The 20,027-nt window shown below is 50.1% G+C and overlaps 3 protein-coding genes across 3 annotated transcripts; 1 reads left to right on the top strand and 2 right to left on the bottom strand.

Moving 5' to 3' along the window:
* Positions 1–832: 832 nt before the first annotated feature.
* On the top strand, positions 833–5,681 carry ETH_00007210 (uncharacterized protein; the record flags this gene model as incomplete). The annotated part of the gene is made up of 7 exons (XM_013376810.1): positions 833–1,968; positions 2,093–3,147; positions 3,390–3,770; positions 3,961–4,219; positions 4,362–4,768; positions 4,977–5,143; positions 5,415–5,681. The coding sequence occupies 7 exons, from the start codon at positions 833–835 to the stop codon at positions 5,679–5,681; spliced, it is 3,672 nt and encodes a 1,223-aa protein (XP_013232264.1).
* Positions 5,682–6,847: 1,166 nt separating this feature from the next.
* Positions 6,848–8,669, bottom strand: ETH_00007205 (uncharacterized protein; the record flags this gene model as incomplete). Its single annotated transcript, XM_013376809.1, has 4 exons — positions 6,848–7,763; positions 7,871–8,014; positions 8,133–8,289; positions 8,555–8,669. The coding sequence occupies 4 exons, from the start codon at positions 8,667–8,669 to the stop codon at positions 6,848–6,850; spliced, it is 1,332 nt and encodes a 443-aa protein (XP_013232263.1).
* A 1,618-nt stretch (positions 8,670–10,287) lies between these two features.
* ETH_00007200 (Ca2+-ATPase, putative) lies at positions 10,288–15,185 on the bottom strand (the record flags this gene model as incomplete). Its single annotated transcript, XM_013376808.1, has 3 exons — positions 10,288–10,641; positions 10,766–11,082; positions 11,225–15,185. The coding sequence occupies 3 exons, from the start codon at positions 15,183–15,185 to the stop codon at positions 10,288–10,290; spliced, it is 4,632 nt and encodes a 1,543-aa protein (XP_013232262.1).
* Between the last annotated feature and the right edge of the window lie 4,842 nt (positions 15,186–20,027).

Here is a 20,027-nt window from a genome sequence, read left to right as displayed (position 1 = left end):
GCCAGCCATGCGAACTTCACACAGCAAAACGTCATTGTCAATCTTCACCAGCCCAAATCATCTGTACATAAGCAAAAGAATATTTGGTTTGCGACGATTGTGAGCGGATGCTTGTGGCTGCAATTCAACGTTCTTATACTTGCACTGTTGCTCGTACTCAATCGAGGCGGCAGCACTTGGTCGCATGGCAGCAGGCCACCAGTTCCTTGGTTGGTCGGCCACGAACTGTTTTCCACCATCGCAAGGTGAATTGGCTTGTTCGAAATTTTAATATGTCATATTTAAGAGCACTAGACATTGCTGAAGGCTTAACAGAGTCATGATTCTCCTCAATGCTCCGCGAGTGGGCTGGTTGCGGTGAGCACAGAGTCAGCAGTGGTGAGCCAGTGTTCACAGGAGACCAATGTAACTTCATGTTTTATACTATTTGGAGAAAAATTCAAGATGAACTCAATCTTTTTCGTGTAAGAGCCTCTGGAAGTATTTAGACGGATGGGTGCGTTGTAATGCGCCTGGTTAGCTGACTGCACGCCGGATTCTCTGGGGAAGTGGTGTTTTATTACCTTACACGGACCCCTGCCCCTTGTCGTCACTGGGTACTTTCCCTCCTTGCTCCTCACCACCAAGGAGCTGCGGTAACGGGAGCTGCGGCGAATTAGCGAGAGGCACAGTTGCAGCCCAGCCATCGTGTAGCGCCTCGTCTTCATCTTCCCGTGCTCTACATTCACTTTCCCATTGCAGCAGAAACATAGCAGGTGCACAAGCAAGGCCTAGACTGGTCTGCTACAGCTGACCAGGTCTTTTAAGGCAGCTTTTCATGCACTGGTGTTTAATGCGTTTGGCTGACGTCATGCATACTCCTGCGAGACAAGACGTTGGCGATGAAGGCTCGCCTCAAGCACGCGAAGAAGGAAGGGTCCGGTGGCAAGATGTTTTCACTAAGAGCCTCTTTTTCAATGTTATGGGCCGCACAGAGAGGGCCCTGCGAATGGCGCTTGGTGGTGCCCTGATCATGGCCCTGACAATGTGCGATCTCCCCAATATGGATTATTCCTTCAAGTACATTGGTCCCTTCTTATTTTTTGTCGTGGGTACCCTGGCGCCTCCGCTGCTCAGCACAGCAGTCATCATTCTCTTTGCTGGTCTGTTTTGCATTCTTTTGGCGTGTGCAGTGGCAACGGGGCTCTTGTCTTGCCTGTTGGTGAGCAGTGGTGGACAGGCCCTTTGCATTATAGTATTTGCCTTGTTTGTCTTTTGGGCATCCTTCTTGACAACCAGTAAGACTAAGGAGATGACCCTCATCGGCTCCTACATCCTGCTGTACGCGGTGCCTCTGGCGACCCTGGTCGCTTCCCCTTATGCCTCTGACGGAATAAAACTTGTTTTGACACCCGAGAGATACGGTGCGCTGAAGCAGTTTATGGCAACGAGCAGCATAGCGGCTATACTGGACGAAGCCTCCAGCTTCTTGCTGATGCCTCCTGACGTTGTTGCTGAGCTTGTGGCCAAGCTTACAAGCCCTTCAGCTGTCCAGTTCCTGCAGCGTGCTGCTCAGTCACTCCAAATTCAGCTTCCTGCACTTCCTACGGACCAACCGCTAACTCCGCAACAAGTTATGGGTCTTCTGTTCACCTTTTTCGAAAGCCTGCCACCAAACATGCCCGTTTCTGTTGAGATGAAGCCGTCACGAAATGCGGGTCTTAATTTAAGCCAGGACTGGATGTATGACGTTCCACTTTTTGTGGAGGGTGTCGTAGGACAGCAAATTTCAATTGGCGCCAGACCTGGAGCGTGGTTCATCAAGACCATCTGGGTGGCCTCCGGACCAATAGGAATGCTTAGAAACCTCATCATATTCGCATTTCTGGGTTTCGCTATTTATTTATTAGTCATGTTGGTCCCTCCGATCCGACGGCAACGTGATGTTGCGATACGAGATATGGCAAATGCTTGCCGCGTCATCCGCCGGTATGTCAATAAGTTCACTGCTTCTTTTTCTCTCGCTGAGCCTTCGTACGAAAGTGGTGCGTTTTCGTCTATCAAGCTGGTTAGCGAAGTTTGAGAGACAAGGACTGACTGTGGTGTGATGCAGGGCTCTGCGCACGGTGAAGAGCAAGCTGGCTACAACGGAGAATGCGAACGATCAGGCAGTGGGTGACGGCGATGGAGCATGCCAGAGAGAGCACAACCGTGCTCACAGTGGAGAAGCACTATCTCGAAAAGCAGAAGCGAGTGACTCTGAGATACCAGCTGCAAATGCTCTCGAAAATGCTATTCTCAGCTTGCTTGATGCAGAAAAAGCGATACTATTGTCAGGTATGGAGCCATTCCTGCTGTACCCTGGCCCTGGAGTGTGGACCATGAAAGTGCTGGATGCTGTACGGAAGCGACTGATTCAGTGCTGCGTTCAGACGCAGCACATGCTGCAGCTACTGCACCACACTGAGAACCCCATAGGCAGTATGGGTTCGAATCCTCAGCTGGCAGCAGCTGGCAGGAGGTTACTAGCCAAGTGTATTAATATGTACGAGCTGTGTGAAGATTTACTTACTACTTTCCCCTCCATCTTTTCTCCCTCTAAAAGCAAGAAGAAGGCAGAGGAGTTGATGCAACAGATGAGTTTGCTCGAAAAGGAAATGCGCACTCTGGCTATGGAGGTCTCCCGGCCGTCAGAAACGGACACAGAAAATGCTCTTGTTCAGCTGAAAGCAGATACCTCTGCCTTGTCGAGGTCAAACACTGAACAGCTTACAGACGCTGCCCAAGTTGTAGCCCGCACGCAGTCTTTTGCACGGGCAGTGGAGATTCTTCCCGTGGGGCTTGCTGTTACCGCATTTGTTCAAGCTTGTTACTCTGAGCCTTTGTGGCTTAGCCGAGTTGTTTGTGCGTTGAGCAAGGCACAGCAGGTCAACACTTTGCATGGATTCGTCATGAACCTTGCTTTTCCGTTCATACCGGTTGTCGTACATTTAAAACGCCTAGTAATTGCGCCAATGTCGGCTTTGGCAGTATGGCGTCATCAGTGGAGAGGACAGCACGCCTGGTGGAAGGACCCTGAGGCTTGGTATGTCATAAAGTTGGTCATTCCACTTATCGTCATCTTCTCCTGCGGCCTATGTTTGCCGAAGCTGCTCCAGTACTCTTGGGGTAAGAAAGTTGCTAGGAGTTGCCCACGCTCTATACTTTCTGGCTGAATACCGAAGGAGCACTGTAGCTTTCCGCAAAAGGATGGTCAATTTGTAGAATGCGTAGGTTTTATTCGTGTATGTATTGCTACTCTTCGCCATTGGCTGCTGTGCTAGAGCCACGCAAGGTATATCTTTGGAGTGCGTTTGATGGATCATACCAAGTGTCAACACCAAGTGTTGCTGTCTGTTCCGTTGTTGCAGGCGTTGAAGTCACAAGTAGCCCTGTTTTCTTGGATTACTCCGAGCAGGGCGTTACTACGCGCATGGTTCCTTGGTTCTTACTGGGATACCTAACTGTTCTTCAGACTACATACAACGGCACAGCTCATCGCGGTCTAGCCCGCACACTTGGCATTCTTCTGGGTTCATTCTTTGGATGGGTTGCATTGTCGTGGTACGAATCGGTAGCTGCCCTCATTGCCTTCTGCGCAGTGACAGTGTTCGTCGACATCTTTGCTTTTGCTGATCGCCATCATCCACTTGACGGATTTAGCAGAAGATGGGGATACATAGGAATGGTCTTCACTTACACGCAGGGACTTATTGTTACCCTGGCGTCAGAGGAACTGGGCGGCTTGACAGGTTGGTGCAACTTAACAGACTCCAACTTTCTATGAGCTATGTGTATTATGTGAACCATCGAACGTCCTCTACCCACGGAATTTCACTCAAAGGTACAAAAGGACTGCAGTAGCCTAAGAGTGTAACAGGAGCTGCTGTGCATTTCTACTTGCGTGAGCTTAGTCGGTGTCGCATGTTTTTTTCTGTGCAGGGGATCGTGACTACTTGGTCACCACGCGCATTCTTAGCAACGTTATGGGCATCCTTTTGGCCATTCTGGTATCACATCTGCCACCACTAGCGAGCGCAACAACGTGTGCTTGCAGTGGTTACTCCCGGGTCATCGAAGGATGCACTAAAGAGGCCAACACGTTGACGCGCACCTTTCTGGCTGTATGCAGCGCGTCAAAAGACGGGCATGAGGCGAACGCTGCCGATACAAATGATGCGACTGAGGTTTTTTCGGCCAGGTAAGCAATGGATCATAGCGGATTGTTCTGTGCGAAGTGGTGCATCTCTCTGTCTTGTGCTGCACAACCATTGCAGTAGACTTTTAGACATGCGGAAGTGATCTTGAACGTTGTAGGGAAGTTCGTCAATTTGTGCACGCAGTAAAGACGAAATTGCTGCAGTGATCGGCTCACTAGATTCAGACGTTAAGGAGCAGCTGGGAACAACGTCCATGCTGCTGAGGGAAGGTAGCTACGTCCCGGTACTGCAGCCATGGCAGGCAGACGTGGCTCTATCGAAGGTTAAAGTGGCAGCAACTTCAATGTTGCTTGAAGCTTATAACGCAGCGCAGCTCGTGAAGGGGCTCTTGGAAGACTTAAGTGAAACCACGGCCGCCACTGATACTGCGGTGGCAGAAGCAAGAGAGCTAGAGTTGCTGCCTATGGCAGGCCCAGCGGCGCGGAGCCCTTCAAGTGATGGAAATTGCGGGGTGCCAAGGAGCTGGAGTGTGTGTCTATTGCAGCATGGCAACTTTTTGGCAATTAAAGAGCTCTTCCGTTGCACTGCAGGTCAGTATTCGACACTGGCACGGTCGTGAACAGAATTTTCCCTGCACTGTTGACTTTAGCGACAGTGCAGCCACTGCTGTTGGTCTTTAGACATATGACAAGTGGTCGTGGACGCTGTGGGGCAGTTTTTCAATTTGTGCATGCAGTAGAGACGAGGTTTCCGCAGACGGAAGCTTGCTTTGTTGGCGTGTTCGAACACTTGTCGCAGGTGGCAAGCTAAGGGAAGCCCTAAGTGCATTGTGTAGTTCTCTTAGCACCCTTGCTAAGGCAGCAAATGTGGAACTCTGCAAGTCCTTTCCGGCATTCGGAGACAAGCTGATGTGCCACAAAGGAAGATATACTCACCAAAGCGACTCCCCTGAAAGCCCTGAACTAGTGGGTTTTGCTGGATATGGAAACTAGCCCACTTTTGGGAAAGTTAGCTGTCGCAAGTGTCCACTGAGCCATTTAGTAGAATAGCACAAGATATCCATTGCCTTTAGGCAGTCTGCTGGCGAGCTTCGTAGCAGGCCAGTGGCTAGCTTGGATCGAGGAAACTGGAAACTAATGCGGAGGGAAGTCGACTGTAGGTGTCTACGACGAACACTGGTTTAGTGACTGGCTTGTGTGGGACATGTGAAGAGCTGCATGGTCGTTTGTGTTGCAGGTATATGAGAGCTGTCGCTCAGCCGTTGACAGCGACGCACAGAGAGTCATCCAGACGCTCGTCGAGTGCCTGGGGAGTCATTTTGCTGAGCATCGTCTGTCGTCAACAGCTCGCACAGCGTCAGCTTTTGTTGTAATGAAGCTCTTGCACCACCTCCAGAACATGAAATTTAGCATGGATGAAGTCCATGCCGCAGCAGTGAAAGGAGCGAGCAGAGCCAACCGAAGCGCGATCTCCTATTGCCTTCCGACAAGCCGCACGCTGTAATGCAGTACCCTTCGGGTTGGATCATAGATAGGTAGTGGCAGTGGCGGTGGGCACGACTCACAGCAGTATTTTCGTTGACAAATATTAGCAGTTGCGCCTGCGCGTAAATGCTTATTGATGTGTGTCGTCCCATGAAGCGTATGCTCAAGTGCAGTCGTGCATAGTTAACAACGATTGCATTTTGAAAATATTTGACCGCTTATTTGTCGAATTGTAAAAGTGAATGGCTTTACTTGACTTTGCAATCCTCTACAAATTTGAAGTAGTGGTTTGCGCAGCAGTGATCTTGTTTGCCCAGGGCATTCTAAAGACAAAACATTAAGACGCATTTTGACTGAGATGAATAAACAAGAAACGAGAAGGACAGAGGACTAGCAGAGACGTGTAATCGCGTTAGAATTGCCGTAACTCTGTAGGAGCAGCATATGTGCAGCAGCGAAGCTGATGCCGGCGTAGGGCGAAGCCCTACGCCGGCAACTAGTATGTGGGCGAACCCGACAGACCCTACATGCTTCTGCAGCTTGCACAAGCAGATTCGTCGGGCTCATCTACAAGGCCGAGTCCAATGTCGGGAAGGTGGCGATGGCCACTTGTTCCTGCGGGCTGGTGACACTAGAATTCCCATGCAGCTTTGTGTCTTCGCCTTACTCTGCGGCAGAACGTATCACAGTTGCCATTCTACCAACCCTAGAGGAAATGGCTGGTAGATTCATGCAGCTTCATCTACTGTTTGGAAGAAGCCCACTTCATTTTACACCCCTTCTCACTCGTCAGCCAAGCTTAGCGCGGAATTCATACCCGCACGTAGGCTCCGATGGAGGAGCGATGCGCGATGAGGCACTGACAAATACGGCCTTTCTGATTACTCAAAAGTTCGTTTCATAGGTGCGCCGAAGAAGGTCGCACTTTCTATTCCTGCAGTGCTATGCTAATGTCAATTCAACCCCTTCCACTCGTGACAGTGCGCTGCAATGCACTTTAGCCATAGGCATCATTGCCGACATCCCCAAAAGCCAAAAAAGCTACTGAAAAAATTGTGTTTCAATGACGGCAGAGACTTCCGCAGCTTCCCGGAGAGTCCGTAACTATGTCAGTGCAACTACTGTAAACGGTCACGCATTTCATGAATCCGTCAGCCTGCGCTGCACCGGCCGCAGCTGATGAAATCATGGCTCCCGTTTAATCCGCAAAATTTCGGAGTTCTTCCTGTCGTCCCGTGTTTCGCTGCGCCGGCGGTGGTTTTGCCTCTCTTCCCTTGCTCTGTCTTCTTCCAACAGCTCCTTCTTGACTCCTCTTTGGTTTCCACTAACTACTCCCTCTCTGGGGCTGTAATGTCCGCTGTCCCTTCTACTTACGGACACCTCACGGCTCCGTCTCCTGCTGCGCGACCTCCGTTCCTCTATTTTAACGTTTTCATGAAGTCCCTTGTACTCCTTGCCTTTCCGTTCACCATTCGCATGGAGCAGCTCGCCATCTATTTCGGATTCTCTTGTATGCCGCTGCCTACGGTCGCTATCTTCTCCAATAGCCCGACTGCTCCTGTGCCTGCGCCGCTCCTCCCTCTCCTCCTGATTTGGCTGAGAGTGCGACCGCCGGCGCCTCTTGTGGCTGTGTCTTTCGCGGCTGTGGGAATGGCTGCGTTTGCGGGAAACGTCGTCAGCCTGTTTCCTGCGTCCCTGTCTTCTTGTTCGCTCGTCGGAGTGCGAAGTTCTCTCCACGGGAAGCCTGTCCTCTGATGGAGGTCTCTTCGTCCTCACACTTTTCCAGTCTTCTCCGCAAGGGCTGGTGCTGGCTTCACGGCTGCGCCTGTGGCGCCTGTCTTCTGAGGGAGGCCTCTTAGTTCGCACGCCTGTCAGCCGTTCTCCACTGCAAGGGCTTTTTCTGGTGTCTCGACTGCGACTGTGGTGGCGCCCGCCATCCCTATCTTTACGTCGTTTGCTTTCGCGATCACTTCCGGTGCTTCTTCCAGCTGAGGAAGAGCGGCCATGGGCAGAGGGAGAAGTGCTGCGGCGCTCTCTCTTTAGTTTGCGGAGAAGCCGCGCTTCTTTCTTTTGTTCTTTCTTTTTCAGCTTTTTCAATTTCCTGACCAAAACCAAAACAAGGGGCAAACAGTATACCACACAGCTGCCTCGGTACATGTGCGCCTAGAGAGAGCAGCAACAGAGGAAAAACCTGGTAAAGCTGCTCACCTTTGCTCTTTCTTTAGCTTCTTGAGAGCCTTCTCAGCATTACGGTCTACTGCAGGAGCCTCAGACTTCGCCGCGGGGCCAGACTGTGGGGCTACTTCGTCTGCCAATGCCTCTCCAGCGAGCAGATGGCGAGGCCGGCGTCCCCTATTCGAGAAAGCAAACAGAAAAAATATAAACAGAATAAAAATCAACCAAAAGGGCACAAACGCACCAGAGTGCAACCAGGCTGCACAGACGCAATGCAACAATGCTGTGGGCTTACAGAGCTTCATCAAGTAGTTGCTGCTCAAACCGTTTCACTCTTTGCAGTTCTTCAACCTCTCCTCCCCTCTGCGGCCCCGTATCCTTCTTTTTCGTCCACCAATCAAACTTTTCAAACTTCCCTCCACTGGTGCAAATGCCCACCTTGGCGCTCGCCCCTTCAGATGTCAAATCGCACTACTGCTTTGCACAGAAATTACCTTCACAGGAAAAGTAAATGCATTATGAAGCGATAGCTCAACAGTTCGCGACGGAGTCAAAACACCAAAGGCTAAACTCCACCGGCACGATGGGCCACAAAGCAAGACTAATGCGCGCGCTACTGGCCGTGAAAAACTCGGGACAATCTTCCTCACGCACTAGCACATGGCCTTAATGCATGTTCGTTCGTCCCATAGTAGAACAGAAGGCACTCAGGCTTACCGAGATAATAGTCGCGATCAGCGTTGGACTGTGTCTTCAGGGATTCCCACTTGAAATCTTCCCACCCTCCCCGTACTCCCTCACGCGGAGGGCTCTGCTTGATGTAGACAGCCATTGCGCTTAGCGGCTTGATCCTTACTGTGGCGGCAGGCTTGCTCACACGCCTTCACACATGAGGCAAAGGAGCTGCTCAACACAGGTAACGTACGAATGCATCATCGACAATCGATGCTGCACACGTCGTTCGATTTTGTTCCAAGACAACAAGCTTTTTCGTCTCTAATCTGAAAAAGATATGAGAACCACGATAACAAATACCAATGGGGCTTTGCATGCAGCCACATAGCGTACTGAGTAACCAAGACGACATGCCCTCAGCGTGCTCAGCAACCCACCGGGTCACTTAGAACGCTGAGATAATTTTGTCCTTTTTCATTCTCGTGTCTCAAGCTACTACGTAACACACATGTATTATGAATGGATTCGGCGCGGACTTTTAGAGGCCTCGGCGGCGGGATGTAGGGACGCCGGGAAATCTTAGCCGAAAACTGGTGGGCTGGTCAATGGTCTATTCTATTTTTGGGCCCTCATAGGTCCCTTAGTGGCTTGAGCGGCATCTGCTTCAGCGTGTAGTGTTAAGAGGGAAAACGTTGGGAAAACTGCTTGAATCGCCATAGATGTCATTTCATGGGTGCTTCTGTTTTAGACGCTGCATTATCCCCCCTTTGTTCAGCAAAATTTGCGCTTTTTTACAGCGGTAACGGTATATTGAATGTGCACAAAGCGCACGTCATGCTTGTTTAAGTCACACAACGGAGCACGATGGACAGCAGTTAGAGTGTCCAGCGTTTACCTGACCATGTTGGCCACACACACTGTACAAAGGGCCACAAGCCATGTCCAGCGCATTTTGTTTAGATTCTTTGTCGAAACACTGAGAAGAGAGACTCTGAGAATCGTGGCTCTGGGGTCAATGTGTGTACGACTACATCGACATGATGCACTTCATTTTACATGTTCAATGTGTTTTTATCAGATGTCCCACTTCTGCATCTTTTCCCTTGCTGTGTATTCGTATTTTTGCTGTGGCTACGTTCAACATTGTAATGGCTGTGCATTAGTTTTTATACTACCAAATCCTTATAAAGAATAAACAGTCAATATGAAGTTCCAAAATGTCAAGGAATTGGGAAGCTGTGTTCCTGTACTCAGCGCAGCGAGTCGAAGAGGCGCTGACGGTTCACCACAGTAGATCCCTGACAATTAATTAGCCCAGTTCGTGAGCAAATGTACATCTAAAACGTATTCTCCCATCTCCACATTGCCAGCTGTTGCGGCCTCTGCATGGCTTGACGTGTAGTCACAAGGTATCAGAGGGGAATTGCCCACAGCCAGCATGAGCGGGATCCGTGTAGAGTCAGCAGCAGCAAGAACTAGCGTATTGAATCCACTTTGCAGAAAGTGCAGACGCAAAACAACAGCTCAACGCATTCCTAACAAGACTGTTCCTGACCGCTGGCAGCATTAAAGCCAGGGACCAACACAAGCAGCTGCCGCTTCACTTTTCTCCGGAAATCTGTTCCCAAAACGGAAGTTGGTCCCTGCAGAGTCAGTGGTCTTAGGCACATGAAGCACTTGACAAAGGAAGTCAAGATTTTCTCCAAAACGCCGTCTATTATCCGATGGCCCACAGTAGTCGCTCTGACGTCGGCGGGGCTTCCGCTAGTGGAATGTTAAGCAGCTAGTTGCACAGGCAGGTAGCCATCAGTTACGGCTGTAACATTTGCTGCCTGCGCTTGTGGCGCTTCCCTTCGTGCTTTCATTCTGCTGATCGTAAGAACTTTAGCTCTACGTGCGTATTTCTTGGCGACCGCTAGCGTACTGATCATGCAGCGGTCGTTCATGCGGGAAGGAGACCGACCCCTGAGGTTTAGCGCCAGGGGCGCAGCCCCTGATATGCCTTCTTCCCTCATACCATACTCAGGAAAAAGGCGAGTGATCTGCGGGAAGCACTGCGGAATCCGCGCGAACAAGAGGCCCACGAAGCCGATAAGAAGGCTCAGGGACCACTGTTGCCACGTGAGGCCCTGCGACAAGAACACAGGGGTGAAAACCCAATGAAGAAATGGTTTGAAGCTGCGAATGTAGGCATATAAAGTATTTTCGAACTTTAGCCTATAACTGCCCAGAAGAGATCTGATTGTGGCTCACCTCACGGTGGCAGCCCAACATAGCGCCACCATACTCCACCATTAAGACTTGCGAGAAGAGAATAAATAGCCAAATGAAGAACCCCATAGGGTTGCTTGTCATTTTGACAAAGAGCCGCGGTAGAGACATTTTCTTGGCGAAGTCTTCCTCTACGTCTCTTGCACTGATCATGTTGAAAAGCTGCATCAGCACAAATGTATTAAACACAAAGGTCAGGTGTCGTGAAGGCCCAATTACTCCCACCCAACGCTCCTCATAGTCTTCTTCGGTAGAAAACAATTTAAACCTTCGGCCAGACCGCATGAGGCTTCCTTGCCCTGAATTCACAGAAAAATAGAAAGAGCCGTGCATTGTCTCCTTGCCATATGCATTTATGCTTATTCACTCGTGTGCCTTCTACAATTGATCCTACATTGTATGGATGCAAGGTTAGGATTTGTCTACTGTAATTGGTCGCACCTGTGACAGGATCGCAATCCGAGAATTCGCAAAAGTCATTTTGGGTCCTGTCTGCGGGCAAGAGGTACCCCCACTCTGTTTCTGGGAGGAAGGAGTCTCCATAGAAGATGAGCAACACCATAACTACAAGCTGATACACGGCTGATGTTGTGATTGTGAGAGCCATCGACCTGGAGATCAGCGACTGGTGCCTGTGGTGAGGCTTCTGTTTTAGCAGGTCTGGCGTGGGAAGTTCTGTCGCAAGAGCCAGAGACGCAAAGCTATCCATGATGAGATTTACCCACAGCATCTGCACCGCAGTTAGGGGGGAGTCGCGCAGCAGTGCAGCGCAGATGATGGTGGTGATGACGGCTACCACGTTGACGGTGAGCTGAAACTGCAAGAAGCGCCGAATGTTGCTGTAGACGTTTCGCCCCCATTTCACGGCTTGCACTATACACTGGAAGTTGTCGTCTAGCATTACAATGTCTGCTGCTTGCTTGGCTACCTCTTTGCCCGTGATGCCCATGGCCAGGCCCACATCAGCCTTCTTCAGCGCCGGCGCGTCATTCGTGCCGTCTCCAGTGACAGCCACTACCTGACCCAGTTGTTTCAAAGCAGTGACTAAAACGTATTTATCTGATGGCTGAGATCTTGCGAGCACCTGAAGGCGTCGCCATATCCTCTCAAATGCATCCATATTTCCAATAACATCAACTCGCAGGTTCTTCCCCTCTGCCTCTGCGGTCTTGGCATCTGTGGCGCAGCCGCACATTGCCGTTCTGCAGGTTTGGCAAATGACCCCTCCCACAAGCTTTGTGAAATCAGGACCCAGCATTGCCATATCTCCCCTTTCTTCGTTGAATATGTGGCACTTCTTTGCGATGGCCTTCGCGGTTATCAGGTTGTCTCCTGTCACCATCCTCACATTGATTCCCGCTTGGTGACATTTCTCTACAGCTTCTGGAACTTCGTCTCTGACTGGATCCATGATTCCAAAAATGCCAAGGCAGACCAGATCCTGCTCAGCAACTAGGAATTGCTGGTTAGGAGCGTGCTGTTTCTCTTCCCAGTCAGGGACATCATCCGCGCTAAAGTCTCTGTATGCTATGCATATAGTCCGCAGGGCTTCGCGGGCCATTCCATCGATGACTTGGTCTTCTATGGCAGCTTTGTGTTCTTGCTGAATCTTTTGGATCTCGCCGTTAGCATTCATAAGATAGTTGCACAGGTTCAGCACCCGCTCAGCTGCGCCCTTCACATAGACGCGCAAGCGGGCATCGCCACCGCCTTCCAGGTGGACGATGGTGGTCATCATCTTACGGTCGCTTGAAAAATCTTCCCTGTGGGCTATGAGTGAATCAGAGCCCTTCAACCTTCGTGTTTCTGCATAGTCTGCGCCGCAGATAAAATCGTTAAATTCCAGCAAGGCACACTCAGTTGCTGATCCGACGTATTTCACAGTATACTTAGGGGTCTCCTGGCCGTTGTTAAGGATCATCACTTCCATTTTTTCAAGGTACGCAGTTGAGTTCAGTGAAATGCTTTCAGAAATCAGATTCCACTTCTCGGTATGCTCGTTGAACCCCGCCACACCCACCGTGTTTGGCCCTGCGAAAGAAGCTGAGGGGATAGGCACAACCTTAGATCCATTCCAGAATGCAACGGCACTCATCTGATTTCGTGTAAGGGTGCCCGTCTTGTCGGAGCACACTTCATTAGCGGAACCCATTGTCTCGCAAGCTCCTAGCCGCCTCACGTAGTTCTGGTCCGCCAGCATTTGCCCAATCGAATATGCCAGGGATATGGTGACAGCCAGAGGCAGCCCCTCGGGCACAGCAACGACAAGGACGGTGATGGCTGTGACAAAGAAGTGAACGTGACTGCCGATTATGGCCACGATTGGAGGCCGTTGGTCGGGTTCAGTGTACATGAAAATGATCCAATATTCCAGAACGAGGATGCAGAGCGCAATGATAGCACATACAAGCCCGAAATTGCCGATGTCGCCAGCAAGAGCATTCAGTTTGAGTTGTAATGGGGTTGCCTCCGTGTCGAATGAAAGTTTCTGGTATAGTTGCCCAGACTGCGAGTGCTGCCCAACAGCAATAACGATGGCACTGCCGCTTCCGCTGTTCACAGTTGTTCCTGACAGCACCACAGGCGAGGAAAAGAAGTGGTGCTGCATCGACCTTGGGCTCCTTGTATCTCCGTCAGCAATCTGTGCTATGCAGCCATCATACGTGTCTTTCTTGATCATTTCGGATTCGCCTGTCAAAGAGGACTCGTCCATCCGTAGACTCCGGCAAGATACTACAATGCAATCCGCCGGCAGCTCGTCCCCTGCTTCAAATTGCAGCAAATCTCCCAGCACGAGATCAAACACAGAAACTTGAGTAGGGCATCCATCTCTCAAGACTGTGCAGTTCTTGTCGTCTTTCACTGCAGAGAGCTGACGGAACTGCTGTTCCTTCATCCAGTCGTTCCCAGCCGTCACGAGTACCACTACCAAAACAGCAACCCATATAGCAGCCCCCTCCATCCATTCCACCTGGGGATTTTCACCAAAGAGCTGAGAGAGGACAATTGAGGCGAGGCCACAAACCATAAGGATCTGCAAGGTGTTGTCGGACGCAGCATCAATGCAGAGACTAAGGAAAGAAGCAGAGGCGCGAGAGGGAAGCCGATTGACCCCAAACAACTTCCGACGGTGTTCGATGTCTTGGGGGTCTGAAAGTCCCACAGAACGCTGCACATGCAACATATGTGCAATGCCGTCCGCTCCTCCCATGTTCTTTAGCATAGTAAGATCTTCACATTGGGTCCTTGTCACATAAGCCTTTACCAGGCCCGTCAGTTTCTCCCTTATATCTTCAGCCTGCTCGGGCGATATGTGCTCCAAGAGCCCCTCCTCAACAGTGCCAAATGACCCTTCCACGGATGAATCCCTGCGACTGAGCCGCCGGGAATAGTAGGTGCGGGTAAGTTGTGGACTGAGTTGTCTCCTTTCCTCGTAGCTGTCTACGGCGCAGCAGAGCCTCCCTGCAATCAGAAGAGCCAGGCCCAGCCACAGCAACAGCCCAACAGGGCCGCATAGCTGTACTGAGAAGAAAAAAACGGCAAGGACGGAAGCCAATTCGCTGATACGCCAAGCCTGGGGCCCCAACGCCTTCATGAGCTGGTTACTGACCACGCTCTTAAAAAAGGGAACTGTACCCGCGGTGATCCAGCAGCCCAATATAAGCCACTCGTGGACGTCAAAAGAAGTCAGTTTACTAAAGGAGACGAGCTCAGGCTGCTCGTCAGCCAGCCATATCACAAGCGGCAGCACCAAAACACCAGTCAGACTGCAGGCTGCGGTCAAGGAACCCTCATCAGACCCGCTCATGTGTATTGCTCGCGGCATATAGGCCCCCCTGTAGATAGCGGAGGTCACGGCCAAGAGAATGCAGTAGTAGAAGTCCAAGTAACCGATTGAGAAGAAACACGAAACCGCCAGCACACAAACGGCGCCCCATCGCAGTGGCGTGTACTGCGTCTGGCATCCTGTAGACCTAAACATATGATGGAAGGCCACCAAAAGCCCTGAAGCGACGGGGAGGGCAGCTGGATGCACTATGTCCGAAATCACGCTGTTAGACACTGCATGGAAGGCGCAGTATGCAAGCGAATAGGGCAGCAGCTGGACAAACCATTTAAAGCCACCTAGTTTGACTGGAGGGAAAATCGCAGCCCGAGGGAACGACACACCCAGCTCTCCAACTATGGAGGCACTGATGAGTAACTGCAGCAGCTGCCACCATGTCAGGAACAGCGGCGTCGGATAGTAAGTAAGGATGCAGTAAGATACAAGAACCTGCGATACTGTGAGAGCTACACAGGCAATCAAGAGAAACACTTCGCCTGCTGTCCAACTGAACTCAGTGAAGACGCCTCCCAGGCTTCGAAAGAAGTAGCCCAATGGGCCTGCCGATTCCGTCATCGTGAATTCATGCTCATTTCAAACGCGAAAACCTCAGGCCTGCAGGGCGCGGCTCCCCGTCCGAGAGCCAAGCCGAGCTGAATGTGCCCTGCAGGCCACCGTTCAGCTGAAATTGCTCCAAATTGAAATTGAGCCTACGCTGGGTGTGTATCGTCAGCCTTTGAAGCCAAACTGCGATGATGGGAGAACAGCAAGAGGCTCACAACGCATAGCCATGCACCCCAAAAAAACGGATTAATAAAGAAAAATCAATGTTTTTTCGTACGACAAGAATAATCGTTGAGAAATGCTTAAGTTGTTCTTTGGCTTGAAAGGTCCGCTGGTGCCGCCGGGAGAAAGAGCAGAGGACTCGCTGTAGTCGGCAGCTGTTACCCGGAAGGCGCCGTGCCAACGATTCACAAATAAGTATGGAGAGACAGCCTTAAGTTCCGTTGCTTTTTTTTACAATGTTTGCATGCGGTGCCATACTGCAAAAACAAATGACCTCAATAGCGCAGCTCACAGGCACCGCCGCTGCGGTCGCCGACTGAGGCAATCACTGGCTGCTGGTCACAGCAGTCGGCGGTGCTCCGCTGTGAGCTGTCTACACACTCCAACCACTACTGAAGTTTCCCTTTACTAAAAATTAATGAAAACACTTACACGCATGCAACAGCAGGTACTTAGGAATTACAAGAATGCACTTGCCAGAAAGACCGTCGGGGCCTGCGCCACCCGCTGAGAACCGCACTCGAACAGCAGCGGGGCTTCTTCTGGCCACCTCATCTGTGGCATAGCTCGAAACATCCCTTCAATCATCGTTATTTCTTTGGCTGTTTTATAGCTTCTGTGTGCTTGAGACCGAGCGCGGTGGACCAGTCAGTGGACCACCGACTGCTGCAAGACACTGCTGCTCGTGCAGCAAGGGCTGGGTTTACGGTTAAGTGCTTAGGGCTTGGCCGCAAGCTCTCTATACTGCTCAACCTGTATATGCCCAGAAAAAATAGCTGCCAATTCATGCAAAATTTCTCTCATTTTCCATAACCAAATAGGAATATAGTGGGCTACTCGAAAATGCATCAAAACACAGCTCGAATTTGATTATTTCATAGCGAAAAATACAACTTTCACACCAAACACCTAAATTAAGGGCAGAAGCTAGGCCGAACAGAACAAGCTTTAAGATTCTTGCATGGTTCAGCCAAAGCTACAAAGATTTCGGCAATATGTCACTAGTACCTGCCCAAAAGTTAGACCCTCTTGCTGTTGAGAGGCTCACCGAAAACCTCGAAGCAAGAAGAGCACGTCAGCCCGAGTGGAGACTTGTGCTAAGCTTTTCCCGATGTCGCAGTAGGGAACGCGCAACGGTGCGGACTCAGCTGATAGAAGTGGCACGCGCCTCAGTAGCGATCAGCAACCTGTGATGCTCCAAAGCCGAAACCTTCCATCACTTCCAGCCCCTAAATTTCGGCCCCTGCCTGAAGCATGCCATATTATTCAGGTGCCACTTGAGTCAGTACAGCCACAAGAGTAAACTTCTAGGCGTAATGGTGTGCACGTGCACGCAAGCGTCTCGTTGTGTTGCCGAGTCCGTGCCTGGCAGCGTGCACTTACTGTTGTTTCCAAGTTCTTTGTATGTGCCTCAGAAAGACTGTGAGGCCTCTTTTTATCCTGTTGCTCCCCTGGGGGAGGTGGATTCCATTTGAAGTGTCTTGACACATTGTGCTGCATTTTCAAGCGGCAGACCGTTCGTAGAAGAGGCCAGAAGCAGGCCCCAGGCTGATTCAGTAGTGATTTTTCAGTTAGTAGGGGCAGCCGCGATGTGCTTTTGCATATAAGAAGTCAACAAACAGCTTATGGCTCTCTTATCTACCTCTGCATCCACCACAAATCACTTCTGGATGCTCACAGGGACGAATTAGTCTTCGCATTGTTCACATCTACTTGGCTGGAGCACAACTTGGAGAATCGCGTAATGCCTTCCATCAGCTGCAAGTTGTATATCTCCAGCCCATAACCCTGATTCATAGTTCCACTCCCTCTCCTGGCTTTCAGGGAGGGCTCAACAGAGCATAGATTAAATAATTCAAGCCCACACACACACAGAAATCAACAAGGTCTATTATGCCAACCAAATCCATCTTGCAATGATGCAGACGCAAAGTACTCAGAGAGCCACAGGAAAGCTGCTGATCTATGACTTAAGCTGAAAGTGACAGTCGTCACGGGGAACTTTGATTCTGCAAGGGAAATTAAAGGCAGGCCCTGCTATGTTGGCCACTACTTCTGTGGCATTTGTTGCTTAGAGAACGTCTGGGGCCTCTGGTTTTCCAAAAATTGCACAATTAGCATTATAAGCAGAAGCAGATATACGGAGACCTGGCTGAACGCGTCCTGCTAGTTCTAGCTGCTTTCAAGGCCAGCTCATAGTGCGTGTCACAGCTTCACTGCACTAGAAGCCTGGGAATCTCTAAAGCATGGCAGGGCGCTGGTCCACTCAAGGAACGGACATCTGCTTTTGGACTCTTTCAATCAGAAGAGGCGCGACTGTTGAAAGCAGCTCAACAGTGACAGTTTGCACAGAAACAGCGTTCAAGAACCTGAAGTGGCTCTCACCTGCAGGCTTTGAGGGTATTCAGGAGGTGTTCTAGACTCTTTTATAAGTCTCGTAAGTGCATCAGTATGAGCTGCAGTGCCTCAATTCTATTTCCCTTTTTTGCCGCAGGAGTGCTCAAGCTCTTTTACAATTTCTCAGCTTATTTTGTCGGATGCGTTGCACATCTGTTGAATATCTGAGTTTTCATCCTCGTGGTTTCATATATGGAGCTTACCACTCAGATGAAGTTTCCCTCATCTCAACAAATTGGATTTTTTGCTCACTAGCTTTACGTTCGCATTGCCGTCTGCGTATGCCTCGCTGCCCCCCTTTTAACTTTTTCTAGGTGATTTCTATTCTTAATATGGGATATTTGTGGATTCAATTCTTCCAATTATGAAACACCTGGATCACTCTTTAGGGTGTACAGGGTGTAGATTTGCTTCTGTGTAGAAGTAGCAGGCTTTTCTAAGTCGAGATGCTTGCAGATTGCTTGTGTAGTCTTTCCTTTCAAAGGTGGTGACACCGCTTAAAACCTCTTTGGCCCTGTTCTTAGTTCATTCTGTGCTTTGAAACGTGATCCATCTGTGAGTTAGCTCCGAAGATGCCTCCGGTCCTGTGACTGAACAGCTGCCTGAATTGCTCAGTTGCAGCTGTCTTTATTATATCGAGCACGCAAATTCCTCGTGGGACAATTCATTCGTGTTAGAGCCTCCTGGTGTTCAAACTTAGATGTAAGAAGAGGCTCAGCCCGCACTGAGAAGAAATATCCATTCAGTAAAACGGCATTACAGCATATTTCGATATATACTTGAGAAAAAAAGCTGTAGAACCTTACTATTGCTCAACGGGCGAGGAATTTCTTCTCTATTTCCTGTTGGGTTGAATGTGGATCTAATTTGCTGCCTTGCATTCTTTGTGATGACCCCTTCCAACTGAGCTGCAGAGGCCACTAAGCGTTAGTGCCTCCTTCATTCATTTTTGTTCTAGCTGGTTACGCATCTCTTCAATCGTTTCACATCCCCTAACTCACTCTGAATACGGGCAATGCACGAACTCCCGATCTAGAGAATGTGTACTGGTTTTACTTGAATTTCGTTTCTTATATGGGCTTTCATCTACACGTCAAGAAAAAGTTATTATTTGAGAGTTTAAGAGCGAGACAACCGCTTCTGTTACGTTGAAGTGAGCTTAGTCCTGGAGCCTCCCATTGGCCGCTACAGGACTGCGCCGCTAGCGGACTGGTTCAGCTGCGACCGGCTGTCCAAAGGATATGATGCAAATGGAGGAATAATCAGACAGCTGAAATACAATAACACCTTCATTACAGGTGCTGCGTGGAGTTGCAAAGCTCCCAGACACTGTGTTGGCGCCTCCCTGTTAACACCCTAAGGCAAGGAACTAGCGATAAATTACCCACTAAATAATGCGTTACTGGCTGGATAAGAGCAGTGGAAGCGCCACATTTGTAGAAAATAGAAGAGTAGTCACCCCATGGTTTCACTATTGCTGTCGGGTTGCAACTGCATTCCACTTCGGCGCTGGCTCAACTTGATCTGCGCCTGGTGTTGCAACCATGACTACTTGATAACGCGGAGCACCGGAGTAGCTGCCTTTCCCTCTTATGCCACTTTTATTCATTTCATTCAATATTGACGGCCCGTTCGAGTCGCTGTGAGCCTAAACGCACGTGCATCAGCTCGTCTGGCCGGACCAGGGATTCACCACGTGCATCTTATGTAGGTGTGCACCTTCAGTAAAACTGCTTGACAGCCGTTTTAAACTGTTAAAGGAAAGCCATGCTTAGGCCTCCCTAGCTCAGAGAGCCCTGCGTACTGAGCACGCAGCGCAAACTTACACAGAATGATAACGCCACAACGTGCTCTGTGCAGGTATGGTGGTTACTTAAAAAGATGGCTTGCCATGTTCCAACGGCACTGGATAGTCGCCAATAGTGACTCTGAGAAAAGCAAATAGGCAGTATGCCTCGTATAGGTTTCATATTTTTGGTTATGTCTTGCGGTCAGTGGGTTTTGTGGACACCTTGTAGTGAGCGACCCGCCGAATTGGGCACTGTCGGCGGTGATTTTTGAGCGCTTTCGAAAGAGCGAGTGTAAAATTAAGAAGGAAGCTTAAATCTGTAAACGAATAGAAGAAATCGTGGAAGAGTAACACCGAGAGCAGCGGATCAAGTCAGGTATCGGTGGGTGGCGAGGAGCCCCCTGTAGGGCGTGGTGTATGGACAAGAAAAGACAGGCAACGGCTCG

Source organism: Eimeria tenella, genomic scaffold (genome assembly GCF_000499545.2).
Source record: "Eimeria tenella Houghton genomic scaffold, Eth_scaff40, whole genome shotgun sequence".
NCBI classification, from domain to species: domain Eukaryota; phylum Apicomplexa; class Conoidasida; order Eucoccidiorida; family Eimeriidae; genus Eimeria; species Eimeria tenella.
The sequence above is the reverse complement of the archived record's forward strand: the minus strand, read 5'-3'. Positions and strand labels throughout refer to the sequence as shown.